Below are 19,682 nucleotides of genomic sequence, written 5' to 3' on the forward strand. Positions count from 1 at the left end.
GCTAAGCAGGGATCAACGGTCTAGTGCCTGCATTGAATGTTACCGTGGCCTACAGAACATCACGTTCAGCCGCATCGAATCACACCCTGCAAGGTTCCCGAGTCCCTCAAAACGGTTATCGCCGTCTTTATCGACTATTTGCGACTTCAAAGCCCTGAGCTCGCCGAGCAAGAGCCTCATGGCGTGAGGCTGGGGACATCATTCGATTTTTATTCACGACTTCACCGCGCCCGACACTCCCTCTGCAGTTGTCCGCACGACCTCACCGGACTCTGGACATTTTCCGTTTTCGTCATTCGGGGTAGAGTCATCGCCGAGCACGGCCCTGGACTGTTGGTTTCGTCACCGCCAGTATGGGTTCCCTCAGGACTCTGTTCCTGAGCGTGTATGCCTCGAACAGCGTTATAAGGACGTTGTTTCTGCCGTTATGCTACACCACACTATTCAGCCCGTTCATACTCGCTCTAGCCTGGTACTTTGGATTCGGTCAAACGTTGCAGAACTCTATACCCGAAGACTTTTCCTGGTTCGATCTATTACCTGCATTTGCAATTTCAGCAGTCTTTGTGTTGCTACCGACTAGGTTACTTTCAAGTCCAGGAACAGTTACCAAAAGCCAAGATGGGAAGAGACGGGTACAATCGCTGCCATACTGGATACCCGGGGTACGCCACCTCTCGAGCATCGCATTTGGAGGCGAGGAGTGGTTAGCCAGCATTCGGTATGTGTGCTCGTAGCGTACGTGGACTTATCTGACCGAAGACAGCGACTCTGCAACCGCAAGCATAGTGGCGTACAAAGCTGCTGGAACGAAGCACAACGTCTTATTATCGGAACCCCTACTTGACCAGCTCTACAACAACTGGAACAACCTGGAGCTGACAGACAACAACCAACCAGCTATCCTCCGAAACGCCTTCGGCCTACCGAAAGCCATGGAAAGTCATTATCTCGAGCTGCAAAATGAGATCAACCAGGTTGTCAAAACGGAACTATACGACGAAGCAGCCAGAGACAACTTGATCAAAGCATCGCTGCGCATCTTGACCGAATCGCTTCCGGATCTCGTCACATTCAACTCATCAATCGTCGATCAAATGCAATGGGAGCGTGTCTCAAACGTGGAACTTACGGACGGAACCTCGGAAGCCGAATGCGATCTCTTCACACTCCTCAATGAGTTCTGCTGTAATGCTATCCTACCCCCGATTGTCGGAGCACAGTTTACAGAGTCCTATCAACTCCTTGCCACCGATCTGGCGAGCTGCAACGAACGATTTTGGGCTCTCGCGCTTGGGTTGCCGCGACTAGCACCTATTCAGGGCTTACCGGGAGCAGCTCTAGCACGAAAGAGATTGCTTAGGAACTTTGCAAAGCAATTTGAAGACTTGTCGAATCCACCAGTGAGGAGGGTGCCAGACGACGATGAGAGCGTGAGCGGGGAAGAAGACACAGACGCCGATGTAGTTACCCCTCTTATGAAGTTGAACGAACTCTTCACCAAGCATGAACTACCAGCCGAACTACGAGCTTCGATCGGGCTTCACGTGGTTCACGATATCTACTCAGAGGTCATGCCAATCGTATTCTGGACGGTCGTACACATCTACTCGTCATCCAAGGCGGAAGGTGCGAAGGCTCCACAAGATTCGCCTCTTGAGAGGATCAAAGCAGAATCCAAAACCTGGGCTCAAGCCATACAACCTCCATCGATACACCCATCCTTCCCAGCACCACCAGAGATACGCTACGGGTCAGTGAAGGAAGTGCTTACACCGACCTCGCTACCTTATCTTCGCTCATGTATCAACGAAGCTCGGCGACTATACAACTGCTCTATCAGCACATATAGAGTCCAGAAATCACTTCATTTGAAAGATGACACGGAGCAATGGGAGCTGGAAGCAGGCTCGTACGTCGACGTGGGCCTCTCTCGATCTCTCATAAACTCATCACCAACACGTCACATTTCACCACGAACCTTCAAGCCCGACCGTTTCGTGGATACTCCAGCATCATCATCCATCGTTTCGGCCACCGATATCTCCCAATCCTACAAAACCAACCTCATCATCTCTATCGTGTCCGGCATCACCCAACTCTGGGAAATTTCACCTGCGCCAAAGAAGAGCTTCTTCGACCACATCCAAGAAGCAGGGAACGAAGCGTCATTCGGTGCCGAGGCGCCTACTGCAGAGCAAAAAGCCGCTAAAGAGGAAGCGAGCAGGGAGAAAGAAGATGCCAAGCGGAAGGACGCCAAGTGGGTGCTTCCCAAAGCGGTTGATGGAGCGGGAATAAAGGTTCCTAAGGGAGACATCCGGGTCAGGATACGGAGAAGGGAAGGGTTGCCTGCTAGCAAGGTTGTGCGGAGGATTGGTTAGCGTTGATACTGGGGCTCTCACCGGAGCCAACGTGCGTGCATGACCAGCATCGGGGTGTAGATACTAGCCGCGTAATACACACATCGGTATCCAGAGAACTCTATGGTATGGAAGGCTTTGCGGAGCCGCGATAGTATATGCCCGTAAGTATTGACCGTGGCACGGGCCGGTCAGACAACAACGACATGTATCGGACCGTGAAGTGCGTACAGTCAGAGCCGACAAGTAAGCAGGCAAGCATCCAGGTAGCAACCACGACCCACGATCATCATCGACGATGAGAACCACTCTATCCCACCCATGCAGCGCCTATGCAATCCACCTAGTCTGACACTCTCACCCCAGCCCAACCCAACATCTCCACCCACTACTCCACATCCCTCCCCAAACTCTCCACCCTCCCTAGCCAGCTATCCACGATCGATCCCGATGCCCATACTCCCGTACCTGCACGCGTTCGCTGTCGCGAAGTAACGCTCGCTGACGTCTCCCCACCTCTCGTCAAAGTAGCGGTGAAGGCACATTTCTACGATTGAACCAACCTCGGAAACCTGAATCAGCAACCACAAACTTGTCCTCTTACCCGCTTCCGCGCAAACTACGCGAAGGAGAAGACGGCGCAAGGCCACATCATCTCATAACGATCAGCGCGGCCTTGGAAGTCGAGACGCTTCGATTTTGCGTCGTATGTAGGTCATTTGTATTGATTGTCGCATTGGCATTGGTGTTTTGCACACCGCAGCTTGAGGTTCGGAAAGGTCCGCTTCGGCGTGACACTGTTTATCAGAGTTTGGATTGCAGATCGAAGTTTATGGCATGGGGATTGTGAGATGTAGGGGGTACATCGGAGGTTGTGGTTAGTCGGATGCTGATGTGCATGGTGGTCGGACGTGCAGGGTTCGCTGGCGAGTCGTCATCAGAACTCGCTTATTCGTTGTGACGTGCGAAGGCCCCACCCCACACAGGTGGAATCATTCTGATCGATTGCGAACCGCTGTATTTAGCCCTTCATCTGTGTACGGATATTTATTGTTTAGTTTTGCTACCCTTCATCAATCAGCACAAGATGCTCACAGCCTTCCTAGCTCAGTGGTAGAGCGCGTCACTAGTAACGCTAAATTCGGTTCGAGTCGAGCTAGTCCCGAAAGGGACGTCACGTGATGACGAGGTCGTCAGTTCAATTCTGGCGGAAGGCAATTCCTTCTTTTTGCCAAAAAGATTTTTAGGCTGAAATGCATGCGGAGAGCGCGTAGAAGTGGCTGTAAAAGCGCGGAAAAGTGTGTGCGTACCCAGCGTGCGTGGCGTCGCTCTTTCCAGACCTAGGCGTATGCTCCCACAACACCACCCACTCGCATTGCGCGTGAACACCCTCACTCGAAGCTACATCTCTTTTTGCTTATGCCGACAGCAGAGTTGCGATCGTATACCCAAACAAAAGTAAAGTGTATGCAGATCATAGTCGCACGAAAGCCCCTTCTACGTCGCTCTTTCCAGATACCTCTGCACCCCCACAACACTACTATCCTACACCAATACACTTGCATTGCGCATGAGCATGCTCTCTTAACGCTACATTCCTTTTTGCTCATGCCAACAGCAGGGTTTCGATCGTGTACTCAAACGAAAGTGTTGGGCACAGGCTATTGTTGTGCGAAAGTCACTTCTGGGTCGCTCTTTCTAAACCTTGGAAATCTACACCCCTTTCCAACCTTACAATCGCACTAATCGACCTACTGCTACATGCTTGTACTACTCACAACGTACGTTCACTTGGACTCGCTACCTTCACGACGGCCCTTGCCTAGCAATACCCCATTCCAAGAGGGCAACAGCGCACGCACCATCGACATGAACACGATCGTCATGAGTCCCCCTCTCTTCGACAATCTAATCTTACATCATCGCACCATGTCACAACAATGCTCAGTCACATCATTGCACAGTACTGAATTGGAACTCATCAATGTCATTTCCATGATACTTTTCCCGCATGACCTGTTAACACCAGATGCGGATCGTACCCCATGCACGCCATCACTGCCGCGGGATCGCATCAAGGGCATGTTTATCTTTCATTGTAAACACAAACACCTTTGGAATGCCGATATCATGCCGCGGTAAGTTGAAAAGACCCAAGAACCCCTTGCCTATCCAACAAGACCTTATACCTCTTCAAGGACGGTCTCCTTGAACTCGCGCTCAACCTTCTGGCCAGAGTCGTCCTGGCTTGACTCGCCGTGGAGACCGAGGAGGGCACCAAGGTCGAACTTGGGCGCCTTGAGGAGCTTGACCTTTCGGACGTGGACCTGTGCCATGTTAGCCTGTCATCCTCCATTGTCCATGCAGCCACATACGTTCTGGAGGGGGTAGATGCCCTGGGTGGCCTTCTCGATCTCGCGACCGATGACCTCGGGGATGAGCTTCTGGGTGAGCTGGGCGAGGGTGCACGAGCTGGCGTCGCGGGCCATGATCTCAACCATCTTCTTGCGGATGGCCCTGATCTGGGACGACTGGGCGTATGTGGTCTTCTTGACCTGGTTCGGTCGGCGCTTGGTGAAGGCGATGCAGAAGAGGCGGAGGAGGTAGTCGTCGGTGGTCTTGACAACGACGTTGGCCTCGATGAGGGTTTGCCACTTGCGGACGAGGGAGCGGAGCTTGTCGGAGGTGAAGTCGAGACCGTGGAAGTTGGTCAGGCAGTTCTTGCCCTGGACCTCGTCGACGCGGAGCTTGACCTTGCGGAACGCGTGGTCCTCATCCTTCTGGAGATCGGCGAGCGAGACCTCGAATATCCGGCCCTTCAGAGCGTCGTTGGCGTTCTTGAGACCGGTGGTGCGGTTGACGAGGGTCTTTCCGACACTGCAGAGAGCGAAGAGTAAGCATAGAGTCCCCGTGTGGAGCAGCGGGAATTCTTACTCTCGGACGGCGAAAGTTCCTGGCGCCTTGATGTTGTACCAGTCCTTCTTCGCGAAGGTGTCGGTCTTCTTCTTGAGACCCTTCTTTCCCTTTGAAAGACGCTTGTTCTTGCCGACAGCCATGATTGCGAGTCTTGTTGTCGGTCGTGGAAGGGTGGTTGTCGCTGTCGATGTCGGAGACTGAGAACTCGCAAATTGGTGGTGTTCGAAATCGCTTAAGCGAGCCCAGTAGCGCCGCGCATCACGTGTGCCAAGCCCAAAATCGAGTGCGGCAATCAACTGCAGCAACACTCCAGTGCACATCACGGGAAGATCAGCAGTGAATGGATACAGGAGTACGGGATGCTGATCGCGTTCGGATGCATTGCGGGCAGCATAGTAGCGGTGATGCTGCACTTTGGGATCTCTGGAGTCGCCATCTGTGGCGCGTGCGATACTTGCCTTTGCTGCACCATAATGGCTGTATAACAGCAGGAAGGCGCGGCAACTGCGAGATGCGCATGATGTGACATGGTCGTCGCAATAGTTGGGTAGAAGATGGTGTTGAAGCGACTCCATGACCACGCAACTCCAGTCTCGCGTCTCTACCTTGGTACGTCTGCGAAACCAACATCACCTGCATCACTTTGTTCACACACCAACAATCTGCGCTGCTAAGTAATGTACACATGTTACATTGCTGCGGTTCTATCTACGCAGTTCATTCAGCTGTGGCGGACAGACTAACTACCCATCGCACACGCTAGCACCCCCATCCAAATTCCAGTTACATCTTCGCGTCTTCTCCAGCCACCGTCAGCAAACGTCATCAATGCGATCATCATCGCAGACGAGTTACTGCGTCCAGCATCACGAAAAATATGGATATACATCCTGTAACGATTTCCTTCCTCCTCTTTACATCTCGACATTTATTGTCGCGACGTAGATCCGTTGGTCCGACCCATACCCATTACCGTTCCCCGTGACAATAGAGACGACGGCCAGATGTATGCCTTCCAACAGCGCAGTTTCCAGATTGGAGACCATCAGCTTGCGGCGACTTGATACAGATTGCTGTACAGTTGCTCATAGAAGAGAACGTGAGTCTGGTAGGTGTAGCGGTGGTATGGCTGGTGTTGTTGATAGAGACGTCTTTGTTGCATGACATCAAAGACTGATGCATGTCCAATCATGTTTTGACGTCAGATCGGTCTTGCTGACCATATGGGTTCTGGTTCTGGCAGAACTTCTCAAAGTCAGGAAAGCTGATGTAGCCGTCTGGAAGAATGTTAGTATTATGCTGCTTCAATCCGACATACTCAGTGCTTACCCTGCTGCCTGTATTGGCGGACGTAGCGGTCACTCTCGGTTCTTGACATGGAAGGCCTCTCAGAAGTGTAGGCCGGTTCCGACTGCAGCCTCGATCGTGGAGTGAGCATCGGGCTCCCAGGTGGCGTCTCGCCTCGAGGTGTAGTAGGCGATGAAGCAACCTTGGCCAGGAGGATGGAGGCTTTGGTCGGGCTACCGGATGTTGATGTTCCAGAGTCCCGTCGAGAGGTTACAGGCACAAGTGTGGTGAGGCATGGCGAAGAAACCGTTGATGGTGTTAGAGGTGGCCGCCGGCTTGCTGAGCGAGATCGTGCAGGCGCCTCAGTAGGCAGCGAGAAGTAGTATCGTGGATGGCTAGACATGGCGAAGATGTGCGTCGATCGACAGAGAGCGAGTGTTAAAGTCGGAGAATTACTGCGGTATGGAATTGAAGAATGACGGAGGGCGGGAACGGGTAGTATGTATAATGGCGTCCAAATCGCCTAGACGCTATTCACCCCATACTACCGAATGCATGTATGTATAGTGACGCCTCTGCTCGTTCCAGGCACCCTGGTCGACGCCAGGTGCATCAGCAGCCCGGAGCTCCCCACTCGACATCGCTGGCCTTTCGGGCTAGTTATGCATGCCGAAGTGGGTACCGCCAGAAAACGTGGACGTTCTGAATTAGTCTGCTTGCAAGGGAGGTGTGCTGTCACGCTTTGACTCGCCCTGACTCGCCCCTGATGCACACAAGACCACCTCACCTCCATTTCTCTAGTCTGGTAGTCTGCTGCGAGCTGCTGCAGGTGTGAGTTGGCCACCGCCGACGATGCGGATGACAATCATGAAACACTTTGTCGCGATCTAGTCGACAATGGCAGCGTACCTCGAGGGCCAAATCGGAAAGGTCGATTTCGCCTTGGATGCGCTTGCGGTGTGGCAGGTCATTCGCGTCGGCCGTTCCTGATTGGTATCGCGCTCCTCGATCCCAGGCCTCGCCGGAAGAGCGGGTGCACAGCCATAGCGGCGCCGTCGCATCCTCAAACCATGGCATCGGCGGATGCAAGCCGCACTCCCAATGAACATCCGTCATGGCTGCGCGGTGATGACACAGCCAGCGCTGCCCTGTTCTCCGCCCAGTTCCCGGCGAGCCTTCCTTGTTGTGTATCAGGAACGTTCGAGAGGGGCACACGTATGCTTATCCACAGCCTAATCTGTTATCGAGTCCAGACGTCGCTGCAGACCACCGTGCGGTTTGTGCGACGAGACAGGTACCGGACTGCAATGAGCCTCATTCATATCGGCCACTTTGTCGGTGACGACATTGTCTCAGCTGAGGGTTTCTATTTCTGCCGTGTCATGCAATGCGGATGACATCCCTTGTCATCGAAAGTCGAGAACGTCGTACTTGCAAGGGCATCCTTCCCCTACTTTCGTGCGATCCGGTTGGAGCATAAAGACACGCGAGAAGACCAACACTTTCGACACCGGTCGCTATTACATAGCCTTTCATAACTACCGATCGCGTGTTTCGATTTCGCATGTCACGTCGGTAGTGTCTTTCCGTGGCATCGCGGTTGAGGGGAAGCCACGTACTCGGCATTCTATCGCTTAAAGACTGCTACGATGCAGGTCATCAATCACCGCTTGCGATGACCAAAAGCCGATTGTTCTTTCTGGAATTACTAATAAGGCAGTCCAGAAATGCAAGAGCTGTTGTTAAAGGCAATAACTGCGAGCATCCCGAGATATTCTCGGGACATTGTGAGATGCCCTCAGGGTTTGGTGGGATACATCCCTGGATAGGAACACATCCGCCCCTCCATCTCGTAACTCTGCAACCAGGCGAATACTATAACCCGTATCTCTATCCGGCAATACTTGGGTTGACTTGTTCTGGAACGATGATTACCTCGCCTCGCTCCACCTCCGCGTCAGCTGCTCTCACATGTTGCCATGCCTTCCGTAAGGAGCGGGCAACGCTCCGATTTGACAGTCCTACTCTCAACGCTGCATTCTCAGCTGGGCGCCTGATCCTGAAGGTTCAACAAAATATTGGTAAAGGACCATGTAAACTGTCTTTGGAAACACGATTACGGCCCTTCTTCTATATCTACGGGTCATCCGATAGGCAGGCCAAAGTTTCGCCCGTTCATCTCGAGAGGCTGATGCAAGAGCCGAAAGTTATCTAGCATCATGCCGTGCTGCCCAGTCCGTCATTGTGTACATACAATGTGGTTAGCCATACCGACGTGCATGCTAGACCCGGGAAGCGGGAACCCCTCCACGCCGTCATAGCCGCGGCCGTTGACCAGCAAGTTTGCAATTCCGCATCCTCATCGACGATACATTCCCATGTACTCTTTTCGGACCGGAGACATCCAGCACTGGGACCCAAAGTTCGCATGCCCCAGCGGCTAGCCATAACACCAAAGGCAACTTTGATGCGTTGGTGTTTCGTGACGGTGCTGAGGCCCTCCTCAACATACCCCTCACTCAAGACACCCTCAGCTCAGACGCCTCTGCCCCAAGTAAATTCTCCGCAAATCCAGACACGCTCCTACGGCAGATCTCGCCGCCGATCCTGTCCGAAAACTAACATACATACCCGCTCAACACCATACCGAGTCTTATGCTGCGTCTCGTTCTTGAGCAAGCGAGTTGGAAAGCGCCTGTCACTGCGGCAACGCAGAAACGGTCGCCGACAGTATGACGAGTTTACCGCCACTATCGTAACCACACTGCACTCCACTCTGCAACTCTACCGATAATCAGCCAACTAAAGCTTACATCTGACCCTCTACGTGCGAACAAATAAAAACACATTCTTTTTGATCCACCCCGTACTCTACCTCACCGAACAACGGCGAAAGCGAAAAGAACCACCACACTAGATCACGATGTCCCAAAACCTGAAACACATCTGAGTGGAGTCGTACGCAGTTCCCAACCACCCACAACCACGCACGCACAAAGAAGCGGTAAGCAGAAAAGGCACCAAAACAGCAAGCAAAGAAAAAAAATCAACGTGTACCAACACCAGCGGTCAACCCAATAAGCGGGCCGCTCCCGGCAATCAATCGGTGTCCTTTGCTCCGTTCACACCAACAGCCCGTCCGTCTCATCCCCCCCACTTCCGCTACACACCAAATCCCAACACGTGCACACTTCCACCACAACACCCACATAACAATCCGCATTCTAGACCCTTGATTCCCACATTTCTCGCCTGCCTAACACGTGCAACACACCGGTAGATCGTTATCTCCAAACGAAACGGCGCATCTGCAGCTGTCAGGCCAGGTCATGCGCGGTAGGTGCGGGTAAGGCGACGCGCGGGTGTACCAGGGTGAAAGGAAAACACAGTGACAGGGGCGATGAGGGGCATAGGGGACCGGGTATGCTGGTATAGGGACAGCGATCATAGTAGATGGGAGGAGGTCAAGCGGGAGGTTTTGTGCTGTTGCGGTTTAGTGGCCTTGCAGATGTATGCATGAAGTGACAGGGCTTGGGGCGTTTTCTTTCACGTGTGTTATGCGAGTATGACTGGAATTATGAGGTGGGTTTGCGTGGTGGGGGATGTGTATGGTAGCCGGTGGGTGTTTTGGCGATGGGAACGCGGTATGCGGAGGGAGGCGTGTGGACTGTGGATACGTGTGTTGAGGGGACTTGATGGTAAGCGATTGGTTGGGGGTGGTGTTGTTGGATTGGACGGTGGCTTGGCTGTTGCTATCTGCACGTGAAGATGGTGGTAGAAGTATCAAATCAATCATCATATAGAGGTGATACAGTAAATATGTAAGCACGATCAACAATGAAGTAGTTCGAAGTGGCACGATGTGTTGCGTTTTGACGATGCAGTTCTTTGTATGTGCTATCATCACATGTCGACATAGGCAACTCGCACTGTACCACTAATGGTGGCTTACTCCTACAACATGTCACCTCTTTCATGTCATCCGAGTTCTTCAATGCTAGATTGAGGTCAGCATGGGTTCATGAGGAGTCACCAGTTGCACTTACGTCGACGTCGTCCCAACCACGACCCTTTACGTTTGCCAACTCGTCCATCGACATAACATGGCCGGTTGTGACTGCGACATCCTGTTAGTAGTTGCCCAAAGCATCAGAGGGAGTGGAAGCTTACAGTAGCCAGCTTGAATCTTGGCATCAATCTCGACACGACTGTCCGCGGGGATCATGTCGTCGGGAATGGGTACACGCTCATGGATAGGAATGCCTTGATCGACAATAGCATCGTGCTTCATGTTGGACATGCTGAGCATCCTGTCGATCTTGGTGATACCCAGCCAGTGCAGTATATCTGGCATCAGAGCCTGGAAGCGCATGTCCTTGACACCGGCAATGTTCTCAGTGCGCTTGAAGTACTCGCTGGCACGATCTTCGCCTCGCTTTCTGGCGTTGTAGACGAGGTATTTGGTGACCTCGCCAAGAGCACGGCCTTCCTTACGGAAGTAGATGACAACACCGCTGCCACCCTTCTGGGCCTCTTTGACTGCTTCTTCGATACCGAAAGTGAGGTAGGGACGGCATGTGCAGATGTCAGATCCGAATACGTCACTTCCGTTGCATTCGTCGTGGATACGGAGGGCGAGCTTCGCACTTGGGTCGGACATCTTTGCTGGGTCACCGAAGATGTAGACTGTTAGACCGCCAATAGGAGGGAGGAAGAGCTTGATGTCGTGACGGGTGATGAGCTCTGGGTAAGAACCACCAGTTTCTTCGAACAATGTCCGGCGTAAAGTTCCCTCGTCTTTCGAACACATTAGTGAATGTAGTCAGAAATGCACGTCGACCCACTTACCAATGTTGAAACGCTCAGCAACACCAGGCAGGTACCATACAGGCTCGACTGCGACCTTGGTGACCGCAACCTCACCAGTCTCGTTGACGCAAATCTTGCCATCGGGAACGAGCCTGCCTTTCCTTACACTCTCCTCAAGCTCTGGCACTTTCATGTGTGCTCTGGTGATGGCGATGGTAGGTCTGATCTCAACATCATCCTTGTCCATGGTTTCCTTGTACAGCCAGGGTGCGAGATGGCCGTATGGGTCCATGGCCACAATCTTCTTTGGGTCGCTCCATTGCGGGAAAGGACCGATCTTCGCGGCAGGCTCAGTGTTAGTGAAGTCTGGCTTGTGTGTGATGTCGAGGTTCTTGCTGGCAACGGCCAAAGCATTGTAGATGGAGTATGAGCCACCATGAGCACCGATAGCTACAAAATGTTAGAAAGCAAATGTATAGTCGTTCAGATGTACGTACCGTTGCGTCTTCGGATAGTGTTCGCATGTCTTGACACAACGACAGGGCCACGAACAGCAGGGTCCTTGGCACCCCACTGCATTGGCAACGGGTCGACACCGGCTTGGCCGGGATACGAAGTCAAGATGATCTTTGAAATCTTGGATACACTCGTGCGACGTGGTTGGGCATCAGCATTTGAAGGTGGCTGCTCATACTGCTCGCTGACAGCTTCTACGGACTTCTCTGGCTCAACTTCCTTCGCCTTCTCGCCGTCCAGCTTGCCATTGGCAGCTTCACTTGCTGCCTCGTCCTTGATTTGCTTGATGCCTGCCAGCATGTTCACACGGCCGTTGATCTTGTCGACTGAAGCTGCCAGTACGGAGTTCTCCGAGCGCAGCGCCTTGAGCCCATCGAGAATCTCCTTGAGGACAGCATCGCTGGTGGTGCTTTCAGTAGACATGTTTGGTAGTGGAAAACCTCATACAAAGTAGTACAGGATCTCTGATCTTAAAGGCAAATAGCAATCGCGATTGCTGCGTTGGTATCGAGTCGTGAAACAAAGACCGGTGAGCTCCGGTGGTAGGACGAACACGCAAGATGATGTAGAAGTGGGGAGCGGACAGAGTCACAAACACAACTTTGAACAAACGTCAAAGGGGACCAGGAGAATCCAGAGAAGGAGGAGAAAGAGGGAAGAGGAGGATCAACGTGGTCAGATATTAGGAGCTCGCCGGCGGTGGCAGCAGCGAACAGCTGACTACACACGTGCATGATGGTCGCGGCGAGCGCTGATAGGAGCGGGGGCGCTTATCGGCTATCGACGTATGCGGCAGCTGCAAGGGAGCGACAGGGATCTTGGCGGTCGGAACCACGCGAGACTCGAGACGCATTCAAGCCAAACTCGCGATTTCGCGTCACTGCACACGACACCGGCGCGACAAGCACCAAACACGGCTCTGGATATCCCCACCACAATCGCTACTTAATAATTACGTGTACACACACCTTCCCCATCTGGCGACTCTAGCCAACGCGAAAAATGGTGCGTTCCTCCCGGCTTCACGGTCTCGCAGGCGCAAACTAACAGCAATGACAGGGCAAGCGCAAATCCTCCAGCAAGCCTCAAGGCCCCAAGAAGGCAGGCTCTACCCTATCCTCCTGATGCCCCGCCGACTAACACCCCTGTAGAAGGAGAAACTCCCGACCACCTTCCAATGTCTCTTCTGCAACCACGAAAAGTCCGTCAGCGTCTCCATCGAGAAGAAGTCGGGTGTTGGCAACCTGCAATGTAAAGTCTGCGGCCAGACCTTCCAGACCAACATCAACTACCTCAGCGCGCCCGTCGACGTGTACGCCGACTGGATCGATGCGTGTGACGCCGTCGCGAAGGAGGCAGCCAAGGGCAGCGTCGAGACGGCGCGGAGTACAAATCGCATGGGCAGGATGCCGACGGCGCACAATCAAGAAGACGACGACGGCGATGGCGGCTTCATCGAACACGACGAGCCTGACGCTGAGGGCGAGTACGCGGACTGAGTCGCCCGGGGGCCATCGCGCGAGAGCGACCAGGCGTGAAGGCTTCAGGCCTTGTATAATACATGGGAACATGGGGAGCGGAGCATGGCTTGCACGGCGTTTAGGATACCAAAAAGGGTCCGCAGATTCACGGTGGCGTTTCATTATCGTCGTCAGCGTCAGGCTGAGTGTGTTCACGGTTAGCTGAGTGCAGCCTGTAGAAGTGTACACAGTAATCAAGCGTGTACATCAATGACCCTGACACGCCTGTAATCATGTGGTTTTCTCTAAACGAAACCATGCTACTACATGCCCAACTAAACCTAAGCCGCCTTGCGCCCAGCAAATGCTATCGATGAACCGGAGATGCTGTTGATTTCTTTACATGGTGTAGAAACGGTCACCAAAGTCACCCAGTCCAGGGACAATGTAGCTACACTTCATATTAGTATGGAGCGGTCAGGAGGTCGGAGTAAACATACTTCTTCTCGTCCAGACCCGCATCAACAAAGGCAGTGACCACCCTCACCTTGGGGAACTTATCCGCAAGGTTCTGGGCGCCTTCTGGGCTGGCGATTAGGTTGAGAAAGAGGATATGCTCCTCTGGCACGCCCCGTGACTTGAGCACGTCGATCGCCATGAGTGCCGAACCACCTATCCCCATTAGCAGTGATCACACAAACACGCCTTGTTCACTTACCAGTAGCCAGCATAGGATCCAGCAACAAGACCCATCTGTCGGCAATGTCCTCGGGCAACTTGTCGTAGTACAATTTCGGCTTACTAGTCTCCTCGTCCCGCTGAATCAAGATCTTTCCAATGCGTACGCTCCTACAGCAGTCCCTCAAACCCTGCTCCATGGACTCTCCCGCACGCATAATCGAGACACCACAGATCTTGCCCTCGAACTTGACACCGGAGTAGGTGCGACCTACTGGGGTGGTGATCTCCTGGGACTCTGTTGGCAGGTGGTTGAGACCTTCTTCGACAAGCAAACGGATTATGCGGTTGCTGTAGAAGATGAAATCTGCGCGGCCGGTGTTGCGATCACGTATCATGCTTTGATGTCGTTAGTACAGGTCTTTGTGCTTGACCATTGTCTTAGTCATGGTTCACGGGGCTCTTACGTGAGCAATGCTATCAGCTGAGGGGATTGAGGTAGGATGTGGACATTGGCCTGCTTGAGGGGAGTTGAGACGGTAGCTGTTGGTTTCAGATTTGAGGGACGGTATTCGGGGCCCAGGGATTGGGAAGGTGGATGCGAGTCGGAAGACATGGTTAGGGAGAGGCTGAGGATGGTCAGTCAAGGTCACGTAGCAGAAATCTGGTAGTATGGAAATGTTTCAGAGCCAAAATACAGCATCTTAGGAGAAGCGTTTGGGAACATGCAGACGTAGTTACAGTCTAAAATAAGCTTACCGGCGCGTGAATGTGTGAGCAGAGCTTGTGCTGTTGGAACACAATTTGATATTGTGGGGTGGTAAGAATGAGATCGAGGTGAGAGCAAGACCAAACGATAGAGCAGACTTTTATCAATGGATACGATGTCCAGATAAGAGGCAGGAAAGAGGAGCTGGAGCGTAGGTGGGCTAACAGTCTAGGCTCGTGACCGTCGGCGAAGTCCTTCACTCTGTTTGGGAAGGAGCAACCCATGCCCCGCTGTTTAGCGTGCCTGTCGTTCGGGACCCTGCTTGGATCACCAGCCACCATGCAAACAGCCGCTTTGAGCATTTCACCGTGACTGTCATGAAGTCGCGACAATGAGAGAATAGGTTTGCGGTGAGCGAACGCGTGGACCGACGCTATCAAGCTGAAGGAGAGCGGGTGCCGAGACAAGCCATCCACGGTCCCTGGTGCCACCCGCCTGCTGCGAGATGCGCGTCTGAGCCAACTTTGGGAGCGTCACCACAACACGCCTACGCACCGACATGGCCACGACCATGTTCGCCAATTTCACGTCCGGCGACCGTCGCAAGAAAGTCTACGGCAAATCCGCGCGTCGCTCCACCCTGCCGCCGCCCCTTCCTGATTCCAACGATGATGCGCCGCCATCCCCAGACCGACCGCGGAAACATCCCGCAGCCTTGAACGGCTCGCTGAAGAAGGCCGGAGACACATTGAAGGCCAGCACGGGTCTGGAGAATGCGCGCGCAAGGACCGACGATGTCGACGTCTTCGATGTGCCCTCCGACGACGACTTCCTGTCGCGCCCGAAGCCCGCGAAGAAGATCGTAGCGAAACGTCGGGCACCTGAAGCAGGCTTGGAAACCTCAACTTCTTCTAGAGGGGAGGCCGTAGTGGCATCCAAGAAGCCAGCAAAGGCTTCACAGCCATTGCGCAAGCCTGACGATGCGAATACTGCCACCGTAAAGAAGACGCTGCCGACGCCCGCGCAAGTTGCAAAGCCCGTACAGGCACCGCCACCGCCATCCTCGGATACGATCGCACCTCGGACACTACGCGGGAAGACGCCTCAGCCCGTGGAAGCACAGAAACAGGCGGCAAGGGACCCGAAGTCGTCACAGAGGCCGGTGGCCAAGGCGAAGGCGTCTTCCGAGACGACGGCCGTTGCGCCGACAGCTACTAAGGCTCAGAAAAATGCGAAGATAACCTCAGCACTACCTGCAAACAAGACGGCACGAAAAGCTCTTGCCAAACCGAACGATGACCTCGCTGTGTTCGATATACCGATGTCAGACGAAGAGGCTCCGCCAACAGTCAAAAAGATCTCACGTCAAGCTCCGCAGAAAGCACATAAAAAGCCTCTTGGGAAGTCCAAGACAACATCGGAAGAGTCTCACAAGGACACTACCGAGTCGGACGAGTCGAATGCATCGAACAAGCGAAAGCGCAAAGGGTCCATGTCGTCGACTGCCACAGTGGCTACGTCAGTGGTACAACAGACGACTGAACAGTCGGCGCAGCAGCGGAGCCGGAAGGTTCAGAAGAACGAAGAAAGTGCTTCACCGGGGCATGCATCACTATTGCAGCCCGTCGCAGGCGCAACACGGACAACGCAACCGCCAGCGCTGGCACTCAACAAACCGACAAGGACGAGGCAACGTACCGTACCTGTTATGGCACCGCGAAAGATGACCAAGGGCCAGTCCTCTCCCGCTACTCTGAGCGGCATGATACCGAATCGCCAGGCTCCCAGGCCATCTCCTGTCAAGAAAATCCCAGACGTGCCTGAGATGGAAGACGAGACTATGTATGACATACCAGATCCGTTGACCACCCCTGTTCGGAAATCCAGACCTGTCGTACCTGGCTCCGTGACACCGCGACAGAGGGATCTCTTCAGCGGCTTGCTAAGCGATTCATCGTCCTCTGCTACACCAATGCCAAGCCTGGCGAACTTACAGCTGACGGATCGCAAACCGAGATCACTCATCGGTAACCTGGCAAGATCAAAGTCTGATGTCGCTCACAGTGCCAAGGCTCGTAAGACCAGACTCATTGACACTCTTAAACCAACCGAGACCAGCTCGGACGATGACGAAGGAGACAGCAGCAGCGATGGTGGAGAAGAGTCGGAGGCAAGCTCAAAGCATCCTACGTCTACAAGAAGATCTGTACAAGAAGTCGGAAAAGATCAAGCTTCGACGACGTCCTCTGACGACATGGATTTGGACAAGCAAGCAAACGCGGACTCACAAACATCGCAGACAACGTCGGGTTTCGGCATGCGACCAAGGCTCACCTACGCAATGGCGCGGTCGTACCTAAAGGAAGACAACCCAGAAGATGATCTACTGATCTCGATGGATCTAGACGATGGCTTTGGGTCTCAGTCCCAGATGGATACCAGATCTGTATCCGAGGATGACCCCGAGCAGAACAGTCAAGCACAGGCTCAACAAATTCACGAGCTCAAGACACGGGGGCGTAACATGATCATCGGATATGAAATCGAAATGATGATAGGAGACATATCCGTTACCAACAGTAAGAGTATGAGGCGTAGCGCAATGATCGATCTGTGCACCAAGATGGCCGATGAGACGTTCTGTCATCAGCTTGTCGACTCGGCTCTGGCCCATCAGTTCTTCCAGAACATCGCTGGCGGTCGCGAGATTATCTTCGACTTTGTCGCGGCTGTCGCCACAGTATTTATCCTCCGTACCAACCCTACCCACTCTGTCCTAGACGAGCTACAGGAGACTGGCAGTTTCGCTCACTTGATCGAGCTAGCCAACAACGATGCAGATATCAAGGAGATCGCCAAAGATCGCAAGTCGAACATGTCAAAGATTGCTAAGGAATCTGTATCCACGTTCCGCACCCTAGTCCAGCAAAGTTCTATCTGGCCATCCAGTATAGTACAGAAGGTATCTCCCCAGCTTGTCGCGCTGAAAGCTATCGAGCTGCTCATCATTGGTATGCGGAAGGCTGGCAATGCTGATAAGCTACTTGATCAAACGATGATCTCCCAGCTCGTTGACATTGCTTCGAAATCGAACGATCGGTTGCAATCGGGCAAGGAGACAAGCGCGGACAATGTTTGCCTGGAAACAGTACTTTCCATACTGGAATCAATTTCTGCCACAAGGCAGATCCAAGCCTCCTGGCCGACTGGTGTGCTTCAGCGTATTGCGGGCTTTATGCCTCGGTTCTTCCAGCCTGACAGCGCTGCATCAACTATGCTCGCTGTCAAGCTATGCATGAACCTGACGAACAACAAGCCAAAGGCTTGCCAGCCGTTCTCAGCAATGGCTTTTGTGCAGCCGTTGACGCAATCCATTATTGGGAAGTTTGAGTCGAACAGTACGGGGCTAGCAACGGAAAAGCGAACAGAGGTTTTGGATAGTCTCATCTTGAGCTTGGGTGCTGCCATCAATCTTGCGGAGCTGAGCGACGAGATGAGGCTTAACATCGCTGCTCAGATTGACGCTCTGGTCGCCATCTTCCTGGAGGGATCAAAGCGTGCTTCACAGGTACGTACGCGTTCAGCAGTCATGCTTTCAATAATGCTAACCCTGCTTTAGGCTGCTTCTGTGGAAGAATCGCATTCTGGTGTAGCCATTGGATATCTTGCCGTGCTCCTTGGGAATCTGAGTCTCAACGACCAGATAAGGGCAAAGGTCCGCACACTGCTACCGAACAAGCGACTTGACACCCTTGTCGATAGCATCAAGGAATTTGTCCGTGTGCACCAACACGTTGACCAGAAGGCAGGAAATCTTGAGGGGGCAGAGGGTCAAGAGGCTTTGCAGTCCTATACGGCGCGCCTCATGCTTGTCGTGGAACGGTTGCAGAATGCGAGCACTTGATGGCGCAGAGACGCAGAGGCTTGACTCCGGTATGCCGCCTGGGCATTGATTCATTACTGATCAGACGCATTTTGTCTTTACTTGATTAACCCTCGGGTTGTTCACCATTGGGCAGCAAGACGGTTTCCTCTTGACAGGTAGCTTCTTATTGGTTGGGCCTTTAATGGCTATGGCATGATACCCCGAATTACGCGTATGCGGTCATTGCTGGGAAGGGATCGCTTGTATTGTATATAAAGATTTCGATACCCCAGCATCTTGGACAGAGATGTGGATAGTAACGGTCGTGCAGCGAGGCTCTTCAGGCTAGCAAATGACCCGTAGCAGTTATATGAGAAACCTGCAAGCTTATACTGATTGAGCGACATGTCGTCTATTCGTCGCCGCTATCCGCTCGTATTACCATCGCGTAGGCCGTAAAGGCTAAATGAGGGCTTGTAACCTCGCACGTACCCGTCCGTAAGGCTGCACCCGACCCAGAAGGCCGGCTCAAGTGACGCAACAGCCGGCATGTGGAGTGGCTCTGCCGTCGGGACAATTTGCGAGATGCCTTCTACAGAACTTCCATGCAGCGGGCGTGTAATATCCGGGCGAGCAACTTTTTTCACTTTTGCAACGACTTGCATGTGATGGTTTCGCCTTGAGTCAAGAACGCCCGACATCATTTCGGCTAAGTTGTATGCTCGGGGCGTCGGGAAGGGCAGCGATAGTTTCTGACATTTCGGAGGTTCTTGTGGCGCTGAGTGGTTGTAGGTGAATGGAGTATCTGCAGGTAGTGTGCTGGACAGGTTTGCGCTAGGCTCGAGACGATTGGCAATACGTAAATGAATGCTTCGAGAAGCTCTGGATTCGTCGGCTACGGGGTGCACTGTTCGGCTTGGATGGCCAGAACTGCGGAACCCAATACCAGCTGCTCGGTGCCAAACCCAAAGCGATATATCATGGTTGCCCAACTTTCATATGCGGACGCGAGTCGTTGCTGCTATATCGAGATGGGAGCCGGCAGACATGACGGCATCAGCACCCGGTCGGGGACTTTTTTT

The 19,682-nt window shown here is 53.2% G+C and overlaps 7 protein-coding genes and 1 non-coding gene across 8 annotated transcripts; 4 read left to right on the top strand and 4 right to left on the bottom strand.

Moving 5' to 3' along the window:
• Positions 1 to 621: 621 nt before the first annotated feature.
• On the top strand, positions 622 to 2,381 carry J4E84_005647 (uncharacterized protein; the record flags this gene model as incomplete). The annotated part of the gene is made up of 3 exons (XM_049388243.1): positions 622 to 635; positions 683 to 721; positions 767 to 2,381. 3 exons carry the CDS (start codon positions 622 to 624, stop codon positions 2,379 to 2,381), a joined length of 1,668 nt encoding a protein of 555 aa, XP_049243788.1.
• A 1,075-nt stretch (positions 2,382 to 3,456) lies between these two features.
• Positions 3,457 to 3,577, top strand: J4E84_005648. The gene has a single exon. It is a non-coding gene; the product is annotated as a tRNA-Thr (tRNA).
• Positions 3,578 to 4,543: 966 nt separating this feature from the next.
• RPS1 (ribosomal 40S subunit protein S1B) lies at positions 4,544 to 5,416 on the bottom strand (the record flags this gene model as incomplete). The annotated part of the gene is made up of 3 exons (XM_049388244.1): positions 4,544 to 4,687; positions 4,736 to 5,237; positions 5,295 to 5,416. The coding sequence occupies 3 exons, from the start codon at positions 5,414 to 5,416 to the stop codon at positions 4,544 to 4,546; spliced, it is 768 nt and encodes a 255-aa protein (XP_049243789.1).
• Positions 5,417 to 6,464: 1,048 nt separating this feature from the next.
• J4E84_005650 (uncharacterized protein) lies at positions 6,465 to 6,966 on the bottom strand (the record flags this gene model as incomplete). The annotated part of the gene is made up of 2 exons (XM_049388245.1): positions 6,465 to 6,553; positions 6,606 to 6,966. The coding sequence occupies 2 exons, from the start codon at positions 6,964 to 6,966 to the stop codon at positions 6,465 to 6,467; spliced, it is 450 nt and encodes a 149-aa protein (XP_049243790.1).
• Positions 6,967 to 10,635: 3,669 nt separating this feature from the next.
• URG1 (Uracil-regulated protein 1) lies at positions 10,636 to 12,311 on the bottom strand (the record flags this gene model as incomplete). The annotated part of the gene is made up of 3 exons (XM_049388246.1): positions 10,636 to 11,360; positions 11,412 to 11,822; positions 11,870 to 12,311. 3 exons carry the CDS (start codon positions 12,309 to 12,311, stop codon positions 10,636 to 10,638), a joined length of 1,578 nt encoding a protein of 525 aa, XP_049243791.1.
• A 579-nt stretch (positions 12,312 to 12,890) lies between these two features.
• On the top strand, positions 12,891 to 13,387 carry J4E84_005652 (uncharacterized protein; the record flags this gene model as incomplete). Its single annotated transcript, XM_049388247.1, has 3 exons — positions 12,891 to 12,893; positions 12,948 to 12,989; positions 13,040 to 13,387. The coding sequence occupies 3 exons, from the start codon at positions 12,891 to 12,893 to the stop codon at positions 13,385 to 13,387; spliced, it is 393 nt and encodes a 130-aa protein (XP_049243792.1).
• A 360-nt stretch (positions 13,388 to 13,747) lies between these two features.
• FUR1 (Uracil phosphoribosyltransferase, synthesizes UMP from uracil) lies at positions 13,748 to 14,642 on the bottom strand (the record flags this gene model as incomplete). The annotated part of the gene is made up of 4 exons (XM_049388248.1): positions 13,748 to 13,799; positions 13,849 to 14,020; positions 14,067 to 14,425; positions 14,494 to 14,642. 4 exons carry the CDS (start codon positions 14,640 to 14,642, stop codon positions 13,748 to 13,750), a joined length of 732 nt encoding a protein of 243 aa, XP_049243793.1.
• A 652-nt stretch (positions 14,643 to 15,294) lies between these two features.
• Positions 15,295 to 18,639, top strand: J4E84_005654 (uncharacterized protein; the record flags this gene model as incomplete). The annotated part of the gene is made up of 2 exons (XM_049388249.1): positions 15,295 to 18,303; positions 18,355 to 18,639. 2 exons carry the CDS (start codon positions 15,295 to 15,297, stop codon positions 18,637 to 18,639), a joined length of 3,294 nt encoding a protein of 1,097 aa, XP_049243794.1.
• Between the last annotated feature and the right edge of the window lie 1,043 nt (positions 18,640 to 19,682).

The sequence above is a fragment of the Alternaria hordeiaustralica genome, assembly GCF_023758085.1.
Source record: "Alternaria hordeiaustralica strain BMP 2776 chromosome Unknown scaffold_10, whole genome shotgun sequence".
Taxonomy (NCBI): domain Eukaryota; kingdom Fungi; phylum Ascomycota; class Dothideomycetes; order Pleosporales; family Pleosporaceae; genus Alternaria; species Alternaria hordeiaustralica.